Source organism: Onychostruthus taczanowskii, unplaced genomic scaffold (assembly GCF_017590055.1).
Source record: "Onychostruthus taczanowskii isolate IOZ18803 unplaced genomic scaffold, ASM1759005v1 scaffold20, whole genome shotgun sequence".
Taxonomy (NCBI): Eukaryota; Metazoa; Chordata; class Aves; order Passeriformes; family Passeridae; genus Onychostruthus; species Onychostruthus taczanowskii.
Genome location: NW_024499240.1, coordinates 7,051,652 through 7,070,995, shown reverse-complemented (window position 1 = coordinate 7,070,995; position 19,344 = coordinate 7,051,652). Strand labels below are relative to the sequence as shown.

Below are 19,344 nucleotides of genomic sequence, written 5' to 3'. Positions count from 1 at the left end.
TTGAAAAGAAAATAAATTCATTCCCTTTTTTTTTGTTGCTCTCTCTTATATGAGCTTATGTGTCCAAAAATACATGTAATTCTTCTGAGACCAGACTATTGCAATTGTTAAATAGATAATTCTAATAACCTTCTATGTTAGAATATGTTAGAAAAAAGACAAATCTTCAGAATAGCTTGTAGGCCCATGACACATATTTCTTAAAAAAATTCTGACAAATTCTGTGTGGGCTAGATCCATGTAGGCTTAATACTTTTGTGTGCTTGTATATCTGAAATAATAGCTAATGTCAGATTTGTTTCAAACTCTGCAAAGAAATTGATGGTGTCTTGATGTTTGCTGATGTTACAATGTTTTTTTCCAGGTAAAAGATAGAGAAATTAGAGGAACCAAGTTCGTTGTGGCAGGATTAAAAGAAGGTTGTTTTTACAAATTTAGAGTTAGAGCAGTAAATGCTGCTGGCATCGGAGAGCCTGGAGAAGTTACAGACGTTATTGAAATGAAGGACAGAATTGGTATTTATAATTTTGATTTACATTTTTAGTATCTCTAACTCAAAGTAAGAAAAGAAAATCATTGACTTTTTTTTTCTCTTTCCTCAGTGGCTCCTGATATTAATTTGGATGCAAGTGTAAGGGACAGAATTGTTGTTCATGCTGGAGGAGTAATTCGGATTATAGCATATGTCTCAGGAAAACCACCTCCAACAGTGAGTTGGAGCAGGGATGAGCAAGCTTTGCCAGAAGAAGCCAAAATTGAAGAAACAGCTATTAGTTCTTCTTTAGTCATCAAAAATTGCAAAAGGAGTCACCAGGGTCTATACACCCTTCTTGCTAAAAATGATGGTGGTGAGAGGAAGAAGACAATTATTGTTGATGTGCTAGGTAAATAGCAGCTTCAGTGCTTGTGAACAAGTACAATTTCCCAAGATTCAGCATGTATGTTTCAATACTCCATTTTTTTCTTGCTTCCAGATGTGCCAGGCCCAGTTGGATTGCCACTCCTTACAGAGAATCTAACTAATGACTCTTGTAAATTGTCGTGGTTTACTCCAGAAGATGATGGTGGTTCTCCTATTACAAACTATATAATTGAAAAACGTGAATCTGACCACAGAGCTTGGACTCCAGTGACCTACACAGTTACAAGACAGAATGCTACTGTTCAGGGACTCATTCAAGGAAAAGCCTACTTTTTCCGAATTGCAGCTGAGAACATAATTGGCATGGGTCCTTTCACAGAAACAACGAAAGAGATTCTCATTAGAGATCCAATAAGTAAGAATATTTTTGGTTCAGATAACTGTCATATGAGATTTATACACAGGAAGATTCTGAATATGAAGAAAAATGAATGTACCTTATTTTTACTTTATTCACAGCTGTTCCTGACCGTCCAGAAGACCTGGAAGTAAAAGCAGTTACCAAGAACTCTGTGACACTAACTTGGAACCCTCCAAAATATAATGGAGGCTCAGATATCACCATGTACGTTCTAGAGAGCCGTCTCATTGGAAAAGACAAATTCCACAAAGTTACAAAGGAGAAAATGCTAGATAGGAAATTCACTGTAGAAGGCTTGAAAGAAGGTGACACTTATGAGTTTCGCGTGAGTGCTTGCAATATTGTGGGGCAAGGCAAGCCATCATTTTGCACTAAACCAATCACATGCAAGGATGAAATTGGTATGTTTCTTTTTCATATTTATTTTGAAAATAGTAATTGCATTTACTGATCCTTACTTTTTCATATTAATATTGCTGACATTTGTGGATTTTGTGTATTTTGTCTTTCAGCTCCTCCCACACTTGACCTTGACTTTAGAGACAAGCTTATTGTTCGAGTTGGTGAAGCTTTCAGCTTGACTGGACGCTACTCAGGCAAACCTGCACCAAAGGTTACTTGGCTGAAGGATGATATTGTTGTGAAAGAAGATGACAGAATAAAGATTAAGACAACTCCTGCAACTCTTTGTTTGGGGATACTAAAATCTGTCCGTGAAGACACAGGCAGATATTGTGTTACTGTAGAGAACAGCACAGGATCAAGAAAAGGATTTTGTCAAGTTCATGTCGTTGGTGGGTTTTACTGAACAACAATATTGTCTGTGATTTTTATTGGTGATTAGAATTCAATGATTTTTATAAAATTTAAGTATTGAAATGTGTTCTCTATTACAATAATTCAATTTACTGCTTTCTCAGTTATACTAAAAAGCTATTTATTTATTTTGTGCACATACTTAACTCTGAATTAGTTTATTCAGCATGAATAATTTAATGTCTCTACATGCATTTAGAGAATCTCAACACTGTACAAAATGTTAATTCAAATGCATTATAAGCATTAAGGAATTAATTCCAGTACGTCAAACATTTATTACAGAGGAATAGCCCTGAAGTCTTGATTCCTTATTATAACTGTGATGTCAAGTTTCTAATTTTATACTATATTTGCTGTATTGACACTGTTTAATTGATGTTGTTTTGTGATGTTCATAAAAAAGCATGGATATGCTTTATTTTTCCTTAAACAGATCGCCCATCACCTCCAGTAGGCCCAGTTATATTTGATGAAGTCTTTAAAGATCATATGGTTGTTTCCTGGAAACCTCCATTAGATGATGGAGGCAGTGAAATTACAAATTACATAATTGAGAAGAAGGATACGCACAAAGACTTGTGGATGCCAGTTACATCTGCCACAGTGAAGACAACATGCAAAATTCCCAAGCTGCTTGAAGGAAGAGAATATCAAATTCGAATTTATGCTGAAAATCTTTATGGCATAAGCGATCCTCTCATCTCTGATGAGATGAAAGCCAAGGACCGTTTCCGTAAGCTTTTAGTTTTCAGTTTTATTTAGATACTCCAATCTTTATTCTGTTTGTAATGTTCATACACTCTTTTTTTCTTCTCACCCCAGGTGTTCCTGATGCACCTGAGCAACCAATCATTAAGGATGTAACCAAAGACTCTGCAGTAGTGGTTTGGAACAAACCATATGATGGAGGCAAGCCAATAACAAACTACATTGTAGAAAAGAAGGAAACAATGGCTACAAGATGGGTGAAAGCTACCAAAGATCCAATTTTCCCTGGTACAAAGTTCAAAGTGCCTGATCTCCTTGAAGGCTGTCAGTATGAATTCCGTGTGTCAGCAGAAAATGAAATTGGTGTTGGTGATCCTAGTCCACCATCAAAGCCAATTTTCGCTAGAGATCCAATTGGTAAAGTATCACATTTCATTTCTCATTGAATTTTTAATGCACTCAGTTTCAGTTAAAAATTATTCTAATAGTTTCCTTTTTTCCTCCCATTTATTTATTGTTTTACTTTTTTAACAGCAAAACCAAGTCCACCTGTTAATCCAGAAGCAGTAGATAAAACTAAAAATTCAGTTGATTTATCTTGGCAACCACCACGTCATGACGGAAATGGCAAGATAATTGGCTACCTTATAGAGTTTCAGAAAGTTGGAGATGAGGAATGGAAACAGGCTAATCTTACAGCAGATTCTTGTCCTGAAACAAACTACAAAGTCACTGGTCTTACTGAGGGGTTAACCTACAAATTCAGGGTCAAGGCAGTCAATGCAGCAGGCGAATCTGATCCAGCACATGTTCCTGATCCAGTAGAAGTAAAGGACAGGCTTGGTGAGTTTAATAAAATCAGATAAGTTAACCTGAGAACAGATTTCTTTTTCTTCATTTTGTAAAAACTTTTATTTTTGATTCCAGAACCTCCTGAGTTAATACTTGATGCTAATATGGCCCGAGAGCAGCATGTAAAAGCTGGAGATACCCTGAGACTTAGTGCTCTTATTAAAGGTGTTCCATTCCCAAAAGTTACTTGGAAGAAAGAAGATCATGAGGTCTCACCCAAAGCTGATATTGAAGTTACTGGAGTTGGCAGTAAGCTTGAAATCCGTAACACTGTCCATGAAGATGGTGGAATGTACTCCCTGACAGTTGAAAATCCAGCTGGTTCAAAGACTGTTTCAGTAAAAGTTGTGGTCTTAGGTAATCATTTTGTATTCCTTTTATACAGCATCTTTTTACTCTATAACTGAAGATTAGGAAATAAAGAAATTTCTGGAAAATATCTGTAAACCAAGTTATATTTTTATTTTTATGCAAATATTAAATAAATAGAAAAAGGATTAAAAATACTATATAGTTTATCTTGAAATTTACAAAGTTGTTTAAGAAATGCTTCCATTACCAAATGAATAACAGATTATATTTTTATCAATGTTAGATAAGCCTGGTCCACCCAGAAATCTGAACATCAGTGATGTTAGAAGCGACTCTTGCTATCTCACTTGGATGGAACCAGAAGATGATGGTGGCTCTGTGATTACCAACTATGTGGTGGAGAGGAAAGATGTAGCTTCTGCACAGTGGGTAGCCATCTCATCATCCTCCAAGAAACGCAGCCATATGGCTAAATATCTGATGGAAGGCACTCAGTATCTCTTCCGAGTTGCAGCTGAGAATCAGTATGGTAGAGGTCCATATGTGGAAACACTTAAGCCTATCAAAGCTATAGATCCACTGCGTAAGTGTTTTTCAGTTATATGGTTTGATTTTTTTCATATGGGATTTGGTAATTTTGAGGTTGTCCTGTTGGTATGAACATGATACACTGGTACTGTAGATTTTTCATCCTAGTAACCATTTTGCTTTTGTACTTTAAAAGATCCTCCAGGGCCACCAAAGAATCTGCATCATGTAGATGTTGACAAGACTGAAGTTTCCCTTGTTTGGAATCGACCAGATCGTGATGGTGGTGCTGAGATAACTGGGTATTTGGTGGAATATCAAGAAGATGGTGCAGATGAATGGACAAAGTTCCAGACAGTCCCTATGCTAGACTGTGTTGTTACAGGCCTACAGAAAGGAAAAATATACAAATTCCGTGTGAGAGCTCAAAACATTGTTGGTCTTAGCCTTCCAGATACAACTATACCAATAGAGTGTCAAGAAAAGCTAGGTAATTTTTGTTTTCTCATGTTTTTTCACTGATTTTTTTTCTTTTTCTGTAAGCGTTTTTCCTGAAAAAATAATTTCTATTTTTCTCTAATTTCAGTACCTCCATCTGTGGATCTAGATGTGAAGTTAATTGAAGGTCTTGTTGTTAAAGCTGGCACCACAGTGCGCCTTCCAGCGATTATGAGAGGTGTGCCAGTTCCCACAGCAAAATGGGTTACTGATGACACTGAAATTAAACCAGATGGCAAATACAAGATTGAGACTGACAATTACTCAACTGTGCTTACTATCAAAGACTGTGTAAGAAAAGATACAGGAGAATATCTACTCACAGTATCTAATGCAGCTGGCAGCAAAACTGTGGCTCTACACCTTACAGTTTTGGATGTTCCAGGCCCACCAACTGGTCCTATTAATATTCTTGAAGTAACACCAGAATATATGGTTATTTCTTGGCGCCCTCCTAAAGATGATGGTGGGAGTCCTATAATAAATTATATTGTTGAGAAGCGTCAATCAAAGAAAGAAACATGGGGAGTGGTTAGCTCTGGAACAAGTCACACAAAAATTAAGGTTCCACGACTGCAGAAAGGCTGTGAATATATTTTCCGTGTTCGTGCAGAAAATAAGATAGGCATCGGTGCACCCCTGGATTCAGAACCAACAGTTGCTAAATACATGTTTGATCCACCATCCCCACCTGGTAAACCAACTGTTTATGATATTACAGAAAATGCTGCAACAGTGTCTTGGACCCTACCAAAATCTGATGGTGGAACTCCAATAACTGGTTATATACTTGAACGTCGGGAAGCATCTGGTAAATGGGTGCGTGTCAATAAGACGCCTATACTTGATATGAAATACAGAGTCACTGGTCTTTTTGAAGGCAACACATATGAATTCAGAGTTTTTGCAGAAAACATGGTGGGCTTAAGCAAACCATCTCCAAGCTCTGATCCAATAAAAGCATCACGTCCTATCACTCCTCCTGGTCCACCTATAAATCCAAAATTAAAAGACAAAACTAAAGAATCAGCTGATCTTGTGTGGACAAAGCCCCTCAAGGATGGTGGCAGCCCAATTCTGGGGTATATTGTGGAATGTCAGAAAAGTGGAACTACGCAGTGGAATAGGATTAATAAGGATGAGCTCATTAGACAGTGTGCTTTCAGAGTACCTGGATTAATAGAAGGAAATGAATATAAATTCCGAATAAAAGCTGTCAACATCGTGGGAGAGGGAGAACCAAGAGAACTACCAGAAACTGTGCTTGCAAAAGATATTCTTTCTCCTCCAGAAATAAGCCTAGATGTGACCTGTCGAGACTTAATTACTGTCCGAGTAGGTCAAACAATACGTATTACTGGTAAGGTAAAAGGCAGACCAGATCCTGAAATAACATGGTCTAAAGATGGCAAAGTACTAGTCCAAGACAAGCATGTTGAAATACTTCATGATCTACCTAATATTGAACTGCAAGTGAAAGAAGCCAAAAGATCTGATCATGGCAAATATATAATAGCAGCTAAAAACAGCTGTGGACAAGCTCAAGCTTTTGCTATTGTTAATGTACTTGACAGACCTGGACCATGTCAGAACCTGAAAATAAGCTATGTCACAAAAGACTCTTGTATGATCTCTTGGGAGAGTCCAGTGGATAATGGTGGCTCTGAAATTACAAATTACATAGTAGAATACCGTCAACCAAATCAGAGGGGATGGTCAATTGTCTCCTCTGATGTTACTAAACGACTAGTAAAGGCAAATCTTGTAGAGAACCGTGAATACTTCTTCAGAGTTTGTGCAGAGAACAAAATAGGTCCAGGTCCTTGCATTGAGACCAAGACTCCTATCCTTGCTATCAATCCTATTGACAAGCCTGGAGAGCCAGAAAATCTTCACATTGCAGAGAAAGGAAAGACATTTGTATACCTGAAATGGAGGAGGCCAGATTATGATGGTGGAAGTCCCAATTTAAGTTACCATGTTGAGAGAAAACTGAAAGATTCAGATGAATGGGAAAGAGTTCACAAAGGCAGCATTAAGGAAACACACTACATGGTAGATAAATGTGTGGAAAATAAAACTTACCAATTCCGAGTTCAAACTAAGAATGAGGCCGGTGAAAGTAACTGGGTGAAAACCGCTGAAGTTGTTGTGAAGGAAGATCTCCAGAAACCAGTGCTAGATTTGAAGTTAAGTGGGGTTCTAACTGTGAAAGCAGGCGACACAATTAGAATTGAAGCTGGAGTCAGAGGAAAACCACAGCCTGAAGTTGTATGGGCAAAAGACAAAGATGCCACAGATCTCACCAGATCTCCAAGAGTCAGTATTGAAAACACTTCTGACACATCTAAGTTTGTTCTCACAAAATCAAGGCGTACTGATGGTGGGAAATATGTGATTACAGCAACTAATGCAGCTGGTAGCTTTGTGGCATATGCTACTGTTATTGTCTTGGATAAACCTGGTCCCGTACGAAACTTGAAGGTCACTGACATTTCAAGTGATAGATGTACTGTTACTTGGGATCCTCCAGAAGATGATGGTGGTTGTGAAATACAGAACTACATCCTGGAAAAATGTGAAAGCAAGCGTATGGTTTGGTCTACATACTCTTCCTCTGTCCTAACAAACTATGCCAAAGTGACACGCCTCATTGAAGGTAATGAATATATATTCAGAGTGCGTGCAGAGAATAAAATGGGCACTGGTCCACCAACAGAAACACATCCAATTATTGCAAAAACGAAATATGATAGACCTGGACGCCCTGACCCTCCAGATGTCACAAGAGTCAGCAAAGAAGAGATGACTGTGGTTTGGAATCCACCAGAATATGATGGTGGCAAATCAATTACAGGATACATTTTAGAGAAGAAAGAGAAACGATCACTGAGATGGGTTCCTGTTACTAAAACTCCAATCCCAGAGAGACGCAAGAAGGTTACTAATCTCTTCCCTGGTCACGAATACCAGTTCCGTGTCAGTGCTGAAAATGAAGTCGGACTTGGAGAACCAAGCTTGCCATCAAGACCTGTAATAGCCAAAGACCCAATAGGTAAAATACCACTAAATTTTTCTGTATTATTTCAATGTTAACAGGTTGCTAAACTCTACAGCTGTGTTCTAATCTGTATTTTTTACTGCCTTGCAGAACCACCTGGTCCTCCCACAAACTTGAGAGTTGTTGATAGCACAAAGACTTCCTTAACCCTTGGCTGGGGAAAACCGGTGTACGATGGTGGTGCTCCGATTATTGGATATGTTGTGGAAATGAGACCAAAAGTTGAGGGTGCTGATCCTGAAGCAGGATGGAAACGATGTAATGTTGCTGCTCAAGTTATTCATACTGAATTCACAGCTACCAGCCTGGATGAGAAGCAATTATATGAGTTCAGAGTTTCTGCCCAAAACCAGGTTGGCCTTGGCCGACCAGCAGAATTGAAAGAAGCTGTGTCTCCCAAAGAAATACTTGGTGAGTTTTCCCATCTTCTTTTGGGGTGTTTACATACAACACATTATTTGCTATATGCTTATTTTATTTAATGTGCAAAAATTTGCATTTTATTCTTTGTCTTTCAGAACCTCCTGAGATTGAACTGGATGCCAGCATGAGAAAGTTAGTCACAGTCAGAGCAGGATGCCCTATTAGACTTTTTGCCATTGTGAGGGGTCGCCCAGCACCAAAAGTCACCTGGAGGAGAATGGGTATTGATAATGTTATCAGAAAAGGACAAGTTGATCTGGTTGACACTATGGCCTTCTGTGTCATTCCCGATTCAACACGTGATGACTCAGGCAAATATTCACTGACACTTGTTAATGCAGCTGGAGAAAAGGCTGTATTTGTGAACGTCAGAGTTCTGGGTAAGTAATGTGAGAAATACCTCAAGACAATTCTAAAACTATTTTGGATGTTCCTTGCAAGTATATTTGTTTTCCTCAGGTGCAACAGTTTTTGAGTCTAATTCTATCATCTATCACTAACTCCCTCCATATAGACAGCTGTTGGTCCCCTTTAATTTTAACTTATTAAAGAAGAAAATACTAACATAAATTGAAATTTCTTCATAGATACTCCTGGACCTGTGTCAGACTTCAAGGTTTCAGATGTCACCAAGATGTCCTGCCATCTTTCATGGGCACCTCCAGAGAATGATGGGGGTAGCCCAGTGACTCATTACATCCTGCAGAAACGGGAGGCTGACAGGAAGACATGGGCAACAGTCACAGCAGAACTAAAGAAAACTAGTTTCCAAATAGCGAACCTTGTGCCTGGAAATGAATATTACTTCAGAGTAACAGCAGTGAATGAATATGGGTCAGGTGTTCCAAGTGACATACCAAAACCTGTTCTAGCAACAGATCCTCTAAGTGAGTATGCCTCTATGTATATTTTATGTTTGCCTCCATGGACGTTTTCTGTTTGTTTTTCTCTAATTTTAGCAGATTTTTACATTTCTTGAGTTAGTGCTTCTAAATGGAACAATGCTGCTGACTACTCAAGTATAAACATAAGTATGTCTGTATCAGTTTCTTTCAAATAACATGATCAATGAATATTGTACCTATGAAATTATTATGAGTTTCCATCTTTTATATAATGTGTTTGTTGAATTTGCGTAGATAGTATCCAATATTCAAAAGTAAGAAAATCTTGGAAATTCAATGTTTAATGCATTCCTCTTTTCCCCTGAAAGGTGAACCTGATCCACCAAGAAAACTTGAAGTTACTGAAATTACAAAGAATAGTGCTACTTTAGGGTGGCTGCCACCACTGCGCGATGGAGGCTCTAAAATTGACGGATACATTGTTAGCTACAAAGAACATGATCAACCAGCAGATCGCTGGATGGAATATTCAGTTGTTAAAGATCTCTCCATTGTTGTGGCTGGTCTGAAGGAGGGAAAGAAGTACAACTTTAGAGTGGCAGCTAGAAATGCTGTAGGAGTAAGTTTGCCAATAGAAGCTACAGGAGAATACGAAATTAAAGAACAACTCAGTAAGTAACAATTTAAATACTACCTAATATACTGCTTCAATAATTAAATGAGTGAGATATACAGGTTTTTGAGTCACAGAAGGATGTTTGCTTTATGGAGTTATCTGGAGGATTATGGTTAACTGTACTGAATATTTTGACAGGTCAGGAAAAAATGAGAGTTGACCACTAATTCAGAATTATTAAATAACATTTCAGGTACAGTTTCAGTTGGAACTGGAAGATAAGAATTAGGGAGAAATTCCTTCAAGTTTAAATGGAAGAGAAGAAGTGTCAGACTGGTAGTTTGAGAGATAAACTGGAAAGCTGGACTTGTTTCAATATAAGAGAAAATAAATGGTTTATATTGTAAGGTTGGTTGAGAATCTAAAACAAAAATCATGGAAGACAGGTTGGCCTATTTAAGGTGACGGGGTTCCTGAGGCACAAGAAGATGTAGGGTAAGGGCAAGATGAGCAGAATCTTCTTCATTTGGGACATGGGAAGAAAAAGAGAGAGGTACAGGAACAGGAGAAAGAAAACTAGCCAGTGGAAGGAAGTACACCAAGCATGCTGCCAGGTTTCTTTTGGGAAAAAATTGATTTTGTGCAAAAGAAGAAGTAGGAGAAAAATAATTTAAGGATACAGAAAGACTGACTGTGCAAGCAGGTTTATCTCAGTAAGAACTTCAGTTTTCTTCTCCATGTTTCTTGTAGAAGGCCAGCAATAAGCCAGCAACAGATTTCAGATAAAAAGAGAAATTATATTTTGTGCATTAATAGTGCACAAATCTCTGCATAAATGCGGGTGAAGGCAATGCAAATTCATAAATATTATCTTATAAACTGTACAATAATACAAAAGTATTATTGGATGGAATGGATATTGCCACCTGCAGAAACTGAAGTTGTCCATAAGTGGAACATAAATTAAAGAATTTCTAGTCATTCATACAGGTGACTCTACTTAAGAGAGATGCAGAGACATTTCACATGAAAAATTAAGAAAAAGTAAATTAATATGTCAAAGAACTTGAATTTATTTTCCTCTGTGTGATTTTTTTTTTTTACAGTCCCACCTAAGATTCTGATGCCTGATCATGTTCACATTAAAGCTGGAAAGAAACTGAGAATTGAAGCTCATGTATATGGGAAACCTCAGCCAGTGTGTAAATGGCTGAAGGGAGATCAAGATGTGGTTACATCCAGTCGCCTTGCTGTGCATAAAGCAGAAAAGTCTTCTGTTCTTATCATTAAGGATGTGACTAGAAAAGATACTGATTTTTATACTCTTACTGCGGAAAACAGCTCTGGTACTGATAGTCAGAAAATCAAAGTGACAGTCATGGGTATGTCCCATTTGGTTGTTTTTCAGTCCAGCTTTATATAAAGCTGGTTTTACTATATTCCAGTCATTGCCATATTATTTCATCCATTTTCTTAATATACTTTTTTCATGCAGATAAGCCAGGTCCACCACAGCCTCCATTTGATATTTCTGAAATAGATGCTGATGCTTGCACTCTTTCATGGCACATACCTCTTGAAGATGGTGGCAGCAACATTACAAACTATGTAGTTGAGAAATGTGATGTAAGCCGAGGAGACTGGGTAACAGCTTTATCTTCTGTCACAAAGACAAGCTGCAGAATTGGAAAACTGATTCCTGGAGAAGAGTATATGTTCCGTGTTCGTGCTGAAAATCGTTTTGGGATTTCTGAGCCACTTGCTTCTGATAAGATGATTGCAAGATTCCCATTTGGTACACCAGTTTTTGATAGCAGCATTTCTCTAGTTAAACTTTCTACTAAGAAAACATACAATTGATGTCTATCTTTATATTCCTTTCTAGATGTTCCCAGTGAACCAAAGAATGCACGTATTACCAAGGTCAATAAGGACTGCATTTTTGTTGCTTGGGATAAACCAGATAGCGATGGAGGCAGTCCAATCACTGGTTATCTCATTGAGCGCAAAGAAAGGAACAGTTTACTGTGGGTGAAAGCTAATGACACAGCTGTACGCTCCACAGAATACCCTTGTGTGGGCCTCATCGAAGGTCTTGAGTATACTTTCAGAATTTATGCGTTGAACAGAGCTGGCGCAAGTAAACCTAGTAAACCAACTGAGTTTGTCACAGCAAGAGCACCAGTTGGTAAGCTACCCATACTAATACTTTGCAGCAGACTGTTTTTGTGATAATTATCAATATATCTGCAACTTATTATGATCTTTAGTTTGCCCTTTTGTTTATACTTTCATGTTTATTATGACATCACTCTACACTGTTTAGGTGTGCAGTAAATAGGATCCAGTAATATTAAAGCCATTTTATAATGTGTTAGCTCTTTTTTGAAAAATATACTATAATATATTTTTATTTGCCATAGATCCCCCTGGAAAACCTGAAGTTATTGATGTCACTAAGAGTACTGCATCACTGGTATGGACAAGACCAAAGCATGATGGTGGTAGCAAACTTATTGGCTACTTTGTGGAGGCTTGCAAATTACCTGGTGATAAGTGGGAGCGGTGCAATACAACTCCATATCAAATACCCCAGGAAGAGTACACTGTGACTGGTTTGGAAGAAAATGCTCAGTACCAATTTAGAGCAATTGCCAAGACAGCAGTTAACATTAGTCGACCTTCAGAACCTTCTGATCCAGTGACCATTCATCCAGAAAATGGTAAGGAGTACAAAAGCATTTGATAACTCTGGAAGGTGTCTGTGCATGTTGGGAACTAGCACTCATGTAAAAAACAAGACGTTTATCTCCTGCTGGATTGATTAACTCTTGGACTCTTTCCTTTCAGTTCCTCCCAGAATAGAGTTAGATCTGTCTATGCAGTCACAGCTTACAGTAAAAGCTGGAACTAATGTGCGCCTGGAGGCAAATGTGTATGGCAAGCCAATGCCAGCAATCACCTGGAAGAAAGAAGGAGAAGTTTTAAAGCCATCTGAAGGTCTTAAGATCACCACGAAGAGAAATCTTGCTACAGTTGAGTTGTTCAGTGTTAACAGGAAGCAAACAGGAGACTACACTATTACTGCTGAAAATGCAAGTGGATCAAAGTCAGCAACCATTAGGCTTAAAGTACTTGGTAAGCTAAAGACTGTCTAATAATAAACATATTTATAATTAAATGATGTAGCAAGAGATAGAACTATAATAATCTGATGTTAATTGTTCTAGATAAGCCTGGCCCACCAGTTTCTGTCAAAATCAAACATATGTATGCAGATCGTGCAATGCTTTCTTGGGAGCCTCCTTTGGAAGATGGAGGTTCAGAAATTACTAACTACATTGTAGACAAGCGTGAAACAAGCAGACCTAACTGGGCCCAAGTCAGTGCCAATGTACCCATTACAAGCTGCACTGTGGAGAGACTGATAGAAGGACATGAGTATCAGTTCCGCATTTGTGCTGAAAACAAGTACGGTGTTGGAGACCCCATCTTGACTGAACCTGCAGTTGCTAAAAACCCATATGGTAAGTGCTTTGTGGAATAGTTTCATATCACTGGGTTTTTGTCTATACTTAATAATGTGAATGTAATCTTCAAATTAATCTCCACAGATGTGCCCGGACCTTGTGATCCGCCAGTAATTAGCAATGTAACAAAAGACTTTATGACTGTGAGCTGGAAGCCACCAGCTAGTGATGGTGGATCCCCAATAACTGGTTATATACTTGAGAAGCGTGAAACAAAGGCTCTTAACTGGACAAAAGTAAACAGGAAGCCTGTCATTGAAAGAACTGTTAAAGCTACTGGACTCCAAGAAGGAACAGAGTATGAGTTCCGGGTGATAGCATTGAATAAGGCTGGACCTGGCAAGCCTAGCGCACCATCTAAAGCAGTGTATGCTCGTGACCCTCAATGTAAGCTTGAAGTCTCAGATATTTTCCATTATTATTTTCAAATATTATCATGCAGCATTTGGTATGCTAATTTTATGTTTTTTTAATTCCCAGATCCTCCTGGCCCACCTGCTTTCCCAAAAGTGGTTGATACTACTCGTAATTCAATAAGCCTGTCATGGAGCAAACCAGCATATGATGGAGGAAGCCCTATCATTGGTTATCTAGTGGAATCAAAACGAGCTGACACAGACAACTGGGTCAGATGCAATCTACCCAAGAATTTACAGGCTACACAATTTGTGGTAACAGGGCTGATGGAAGGTACAGAGTACCAGTTCCGTGTTTATGCTGTCAATAAGATTGGATACAGCGATCCAAGTGATGTTCCAGATAAACACACTGCCAAAGACATTTTAAGTAAGTTCACTTGAAAACACATTGCCTTGTTGACTTTTGCTTCAGTTTATGGGGTGTGTTTCAAAGACAGACTTTGTCACAGGTCATAGGCACAGAATTATTTGGAACATGTTTTTATTCAAAAAATGTAGGCTAACAGTGGCTAATTTGGAAGAAAGCAGGGTAGTTATGAACAGAATAGGATTTGGTGTCTCCTTTTTTCACTGTAGGCTTTATAGCCTTCTGCCTTCTACTGTATCTTCAAGATTTACTTTTTTTTCCTAATCTTAATATTAGAATTGTCAGATCGCTCATCTTTCTTAAAACTTTCAGTCACATTCATATCTTCTAAATTATTTGAAGCCAAAATTACTATTCTAAGCAGTTGTATGATACTCTTTGATTGTATGACACTTTCTCCTTAAGATGCGTGCTAGCTTTTGTATGCATTTTGCAGTACCTACAAAAGCATTGCTTCACAAAACTATCTTAGTTCAAGAAAAGCATTGGAGTCCAGGGTGCTCTGAAACTCCTTTGAATTCTAGAGAAACTAAGAGCCTTTCTAACATAAATGGTGTAAAGGCAGGGAAAAAAAAAAGTAGGTGAAAGCACTGCCGAAAAAAAGGTATATTTTCAAATTATCTTCAGACAGGAGTCAGGACGCTTACTAACATCATCACAGGCATGAGAAGTTGGGTAGTCTAGTGAAATGCCAGTAAAAAGGGAGTTTTTGTCACAGTAACCTTTGTGAACATCTTAAACATGATGCTTTAATTACATGAGTATTTTTCTTAAACACACAGTTCCACCTGAAGGAGAACTTGATGCAGAACTAAGGAAAGTCCTTGTGTTGCGTGCTGGAGTCACAATGAGACTTTACGTGCCAGTAAGAGGACGTCCACCTCCTAAGATTTCATGGTCTAAAGTGGGTGCCAACCTAAGAGATAGACAAGGATTAGACATCAAATCAACTGATTTTGATACCTTCCTGCGTTGTGAAAACGTAAATAAATATGATGCTGGAAAATACGTCCTTAGTCTGGAGAACAGCTGTGGCAAAAAGTCATATACCATTGTTGTAAAAGTACTTGGTAAGTGTCAGGGCTTTCCCCATTATAATATATTTGTTAACTTTTTAACTGGTATTCAAAAGTCTGTTACTAAATCAAATATGGTGGTGTTGTGTTTATCCAGATACCCCAGGCCCACCCATTAACCTGATTGTAAAGGAAGCATCTAAAGATTCTGCCTTCATTACATGGGAACCTCCTCTAGTAGATGGGGGCAGTCCAATCAAAAATTATGTTGTTGAAAAACGTGATGCAGAAAGAAAATCATGGTCCACAGTAACAACAGAATGTCCAAAGACAAGCTACAGGATAACTAACTTAGAAGAAGGCAAATCTTACTTCTTCAGAGTTTTTGCTGAAAATGAATATGGTATTGGTGATCCTTGTGAAACTCGTGATGCTGTCAAAGCTTCTGGTAGGAAAAATGAATCCTTTTCATCTTTTTTTTTTTTTTTTTTTTTTTTTTTTTTTTGTTCAAATAATCTTTATTTTTAGCTTGAATGAAAACTTACTATGCTTTTCTTTCTTCTAGAAACACCTGGGCCAGTTGTGGATCTAAAAGCTTCAGCTGTAACAAAATCCTCATGCAATTTGGTATGGAAGAAGCCTATCAGTGATGGTGGAAGCCGTATTTCTGCATATGTTGTTGAGGTCCTGACTGGTGAAGATAAATGGCAAGAAGTCATGCGGGGAAAGAACCTCCATTTTTCAATGAGAGACTTGAAAGAAGGACAAGAATACACTTTCAGAGTGAGGGCCCAAAATGATGCTGGATATGGAACTCCATCAGAGATCACAATTGTAGCAAGAGATGATGTTGGTGAGAAGCAAGATCATTAATTCAATGCTTTACTTACCCAGATTATATTTTATGTATACTATCATTGCCATGTATACACAGAAATAATACACCTTTAAAACAGCATCTTAATTTTACCACAGATTTTATGTATGGTGAAATAACTCGATTCCTTCATTTTTTACAGCGGCACCTGAACTTGACTTAAGAGATCTGCCTGATTTATGCTATACTGCTAAAGAGGGTAGCAATTTCCGTCTTAAAATCCCTATGAAAGGCAAGCCTGTCCCAACTGTAACTTGGAAGAAGGATGAAGACCAGGCAATTACTGAGAGTGGAAGAGTTGCATTTGAATCTACAGCAGTTAACACCACCCTTGTAGTACATGACTGCCAGAAAGCTGATGCAGGAAAATACACAATAACTCTGAGGAATGTTGCTGGCAGCAAGGAAGGCACTATTTTTGTGAAAGTTGTTGGCAAACCTGGCATACCAACAGGTCCAGTGAAATTTGAAGAAGTCACAGCTGATGCCATAACCTTAAAATGGGGCCCTCCAAAAGATGATGGTGGTTCAGAAATCACTAACTATGTTCTAGAGAAGAGAGATAATGTAAACAATAAGTGGGTGACTTGTGCCTCTGCAGTCCAAAAAACCACATTTAGAGTTACAAGACTTCATGAAGGAAATGAATATACATTCAGGATCAGGGCTGAAAATAAATATGGAGTAGGGGAAGGTCTTAAATCAGAGCCTGTCATTGCAAAACATCCATTTGGTAAGTATCCATTATAATTTTTGAAATCTAAAAATTTATTTTAGAGGTGATAATAATTTTTAACACTGCTGCATTTTTTTTCAATATTGTTCAGATGTCCCAGATGCTCCTCCACCTCCCAATATTGTTGCTGTTCGGCATGAGTCTGTAGCTTTAACTTGGACTGATCCCAGAAGAACTGGAGGTTCACCAATCACAGGTACCCAATCCCCCAAAGCCTCCCTAGCATTTCAGTAGTTAATACTACTTAATGGTTATTTCTCTCTGTCAAAAGGTAAGATAAAAGTAGCAGGTATTTATGCATTAAATTGATTGATTGATTGATTGACTGACTGAGTAATTGACTGATTACACTGGTTTACTTCCTATTTAAAAAAGTAATAACTCAAATGCTGGGAAAATGCTAGCTGAGAAAAAAATATCTTTGCTCGGAGCCAAAATATGTAAAGAAATAGACCCAAATTTGACAATACTTGCATCTACAAAATTAGCAATTTGCATTTAGAAACACCTCCTCATTGCAGTTATGTACATGCATCATGTATGTCCACATATATTTCTTAACCTGATTTTCAGTGCTCCTCTTGTACAATGCACATGCAGTGTGCAATATGGGCAGTATGATGTTTCACAATGCTGTGAGAAATTAGGATTTCTAGAAACCCCCCCATATTTTTATCTCATCATTTATCTTCTAGGCTATCACATTGAAGTTAAAGAAAGAAATAGTCTTCTGTGGAAGAGAGCAAATACAACGCCAATAAGAATGAAAGATTTCAGAGTGACAGGATTAACTGAAGGTCTGGAATATGAATTCAGAGTAATGGCAATCAATATGGCTGGAGTAGGTAAACCAAGTCTTCCATCTGAACCAGTTGTGGCACTTGATCCTATTGGTAAGTTATCAGGCAAATAAAAAGGAAAATTCTGAAATTTGAAATACCTTTTGTTTAACTGCTATTTTTTTTTTTTTTCTGTAGATCCTCCTGGGAAACCTGAAGTTATCAATGTAACCAGGAACTCAGTAACACTCATTTGGACAGAACCAAAGTATGATGGCGGACATAAATTAACTGGCTATATTGTTGAAAAGCGTGATTTACCCAAAAAGACTTGGATGAAAGCTAATCACGTGAATGTTCCAGACTGTGCATTTACTGTAACTGACCTTACTGAAGGCTGCAAATATGAATTCAGAATTAGAGCAAAGAACACTGCTGGGGCTATCAGTCCTCCATCTGAATCCACAGGAACCATAATATGCAAGGATGAGTATGGTATGTAGATGGCATTGAAAAGGCAGAATTTTACTTGAATAATTATAATCAAATTTCTTTTGTTTCCTATCCCTGTGTTCTTGTTGTAACAATCAGTATTTTTTGACTTTGTTTTGACAGAGGCACCAAGCATTGTTCTGGATCCTACTTTGAAGGAAGGTTTAACAGTAAAAGCAGGGGAAACCATCACACTGTCTGCTATTAGTATCCGTGGCAAACCACCTCCAACTTCAGCATGGTCCAAAGCTGGAAAAGATTTTAGACCCTCAGAGCTTGTGCACATTGAAACCAAGCCAACTTCTTCTACTCTAAGTGTCAAATATGCAGCCAGAAAAGATTCTGGAGAATACACCATCACTGCAACCAATCCTTTTGGCACTAAGCAGGAGACTGTACATGTGAAAGTTTTAGATATTCCAGGACCTCCAGGGCCTATTGAGATCAGCAATGTTTCAGCAGAAAAAGCGACTCTTACATGGACACCTCCTGCAGAAGATGGTGGATCACCAGTAAAGTCATATGTTCTTGAAAAGAGAGAGACTAGTCGACTGCTCTGGACATTGGTTGCTGAAAACATTGAGAGCTGTAGGCATGTTGTTAGCAAGCTCATTCAAGGAAATGAATATGTTTTCCGTGTCTCAGCAGTAAATCAGTATGGCAAGGGTGAGCCAGTACAATCAGAACCAGTTAAAATGGTGGATAGATTTGGTAAGTAGAACAAGCTAAGGAATTCCAGTGTGGTTTTATTAATTTCTAAAGACTTGATTTTTTGTTTAACTGTACTTTTTTTCTTCCTGAACAGGTCCTCCAGGCCCTCCTGGAAAACCAGAAGTAACAAATGTGACTAAAAATACTGTCACAGTTACCTGGAAAAGGCCAGTCGATGATGGTGGAAGTGAAATCACAGGTTACCATGTGGAGCGAAGAGAAAAGAAAGGTTTAAGATGGGTGAGAGCAACAAAGAAGCCGGTTTCAGATCTTAGATGCAAAGTAACTGGTCTTCTGGAAGGAAACGAATATGAATTCCGTGTCAGTGCAGAAAACAGAGCTGGAGTCGGACCACCAAGTGATACTTCAAACTCAGTCCTTTGCAAAGATGTTGCATGTCAGTATCATGCTTTTTCTTTTTGGGGGTGGGTGGGATGGGTAGGGAGCACATTCAGAGAGAATATAAATGACT

At 38.2% G+C, this 19,344-nt stretch overlaps 1 protein-coding gene across 50 annotated transcripts in view; it reads left to right on the top strand.

Annotated features, from left to right (window-relative positions):
* The window catches only part of TTN (titin), a 238,064-nt gene that overhangs the window by 172,897 nt on the left and 45,823 nt on the right, over window positions 1-19,344 (top strand). For all 50 annotated transcript variants that reach the window (XM_041403525.1, XM_041403521.1, XM_041403519.1 and 47 more), the window contains 33 exons: window positions 365-515; window positions 603-884; window positions 975-1,277; window positions 1,382-1,684; window positions 1,796-2,077; window positions 2,536-2,835; window positions 2,925-3,227; window positions 3,345-3,653; window positions 3,738-4,019; window positions 4,258-4,557; window positions 4,699-4,992; window positions 5,089-8,055; window positions 8,152-8,472; window positions 8,580-8,864; window positions 9,072-9,371; window positions 9,698-10,000; window positions 11,052-11,327; window positions 11,441-11,740; window positions 11,831-12,133; window positions 12,369-12,668; window positions 12,796-13,083; window positions 13,176-13,472; window positions 13,560-13,862; window positions 13,956-14,261; window positions 15,044-15,331; window positions 15,435-15,725; window positions 15,843-16,130; window positions 16,297-16,887; window positions 16,982-17,086; window positions 17,586-17,783; window positions 17,868-18,164; window positions 18,285-18,872; window positions 18,967-19,269. In XM_041403525.1, coding sequence (XP_041259459.1) covers window positions 365-515; window positions 603-884; window positions 975-1,277; window positions 1,382-1,684; window positions 1,796-2,077; window positions 2,536-2,835; window positions 2,925-3,227; window positions 3,345-3,653; window positions 3,738-4,019; window positions 4,258-4,557; window positions 4,699-4,992; window positions 5,089-8,055; window positions 8,152-8,472; window positions 8,580-8,864; window positions 9,072-9,371; window positions 9,698-10,000; window positions 11,052-11,327; window positions 11,441-11,740; window positions 11,831-12,133; window positions 12,369-12,668; window positions 12,796-13,083; window positions 13,176-13,472; window positions 13,560-13,862; window positions 13,956-14,261; window positions 15,044-15,331; window positions 15,435-15,725; window positions 15,843-16,130; window positions 16,297-16,887; window positions 16,982-17,086; window positions 17,586-17,783; window positions 17,868-18,164; window positions 18,285-18,872; window positions 18,967-19,269 — 12,607 coding nt within the window. The remainder of the gene's footprint in view (window positions 1-364; window positions 516-602; window positions 885-974; window positions 1,278-1,381; window positions 1,685-1,795; window positions 2,078-2,535; window positions 2,836-2,924; window positions 3,228-3,344; window positions 3,654-3,737; window positions 4,020-4,257; window positions 4,558-4,698; window positions 4,993-5,088; window positions 8,056-8,151; window positions 8,473-8,579; window positions 8,865-9,071; window positions 9,372-9,697; window positions 10,001-11,051; window positions 11,328-11,440; window positions 11,741-11,830; window positions 12,134-12,368; window positions 12,669-12,795; window positions 13,084-13,175; window positions 13,473-13,559; window positions 13,863-13,955; window positions 14,262-15,043; window positions 15,332-15,434; window positions 15,726-15,842; window positions 16,131-16,296; window positions 16,888-16,981; window positions 17,087-17,585; window positions 17,784-17,867; window positions 18,165-18,284; window positions 18,873-18,966; window positions 19,270-19,344) is intronic.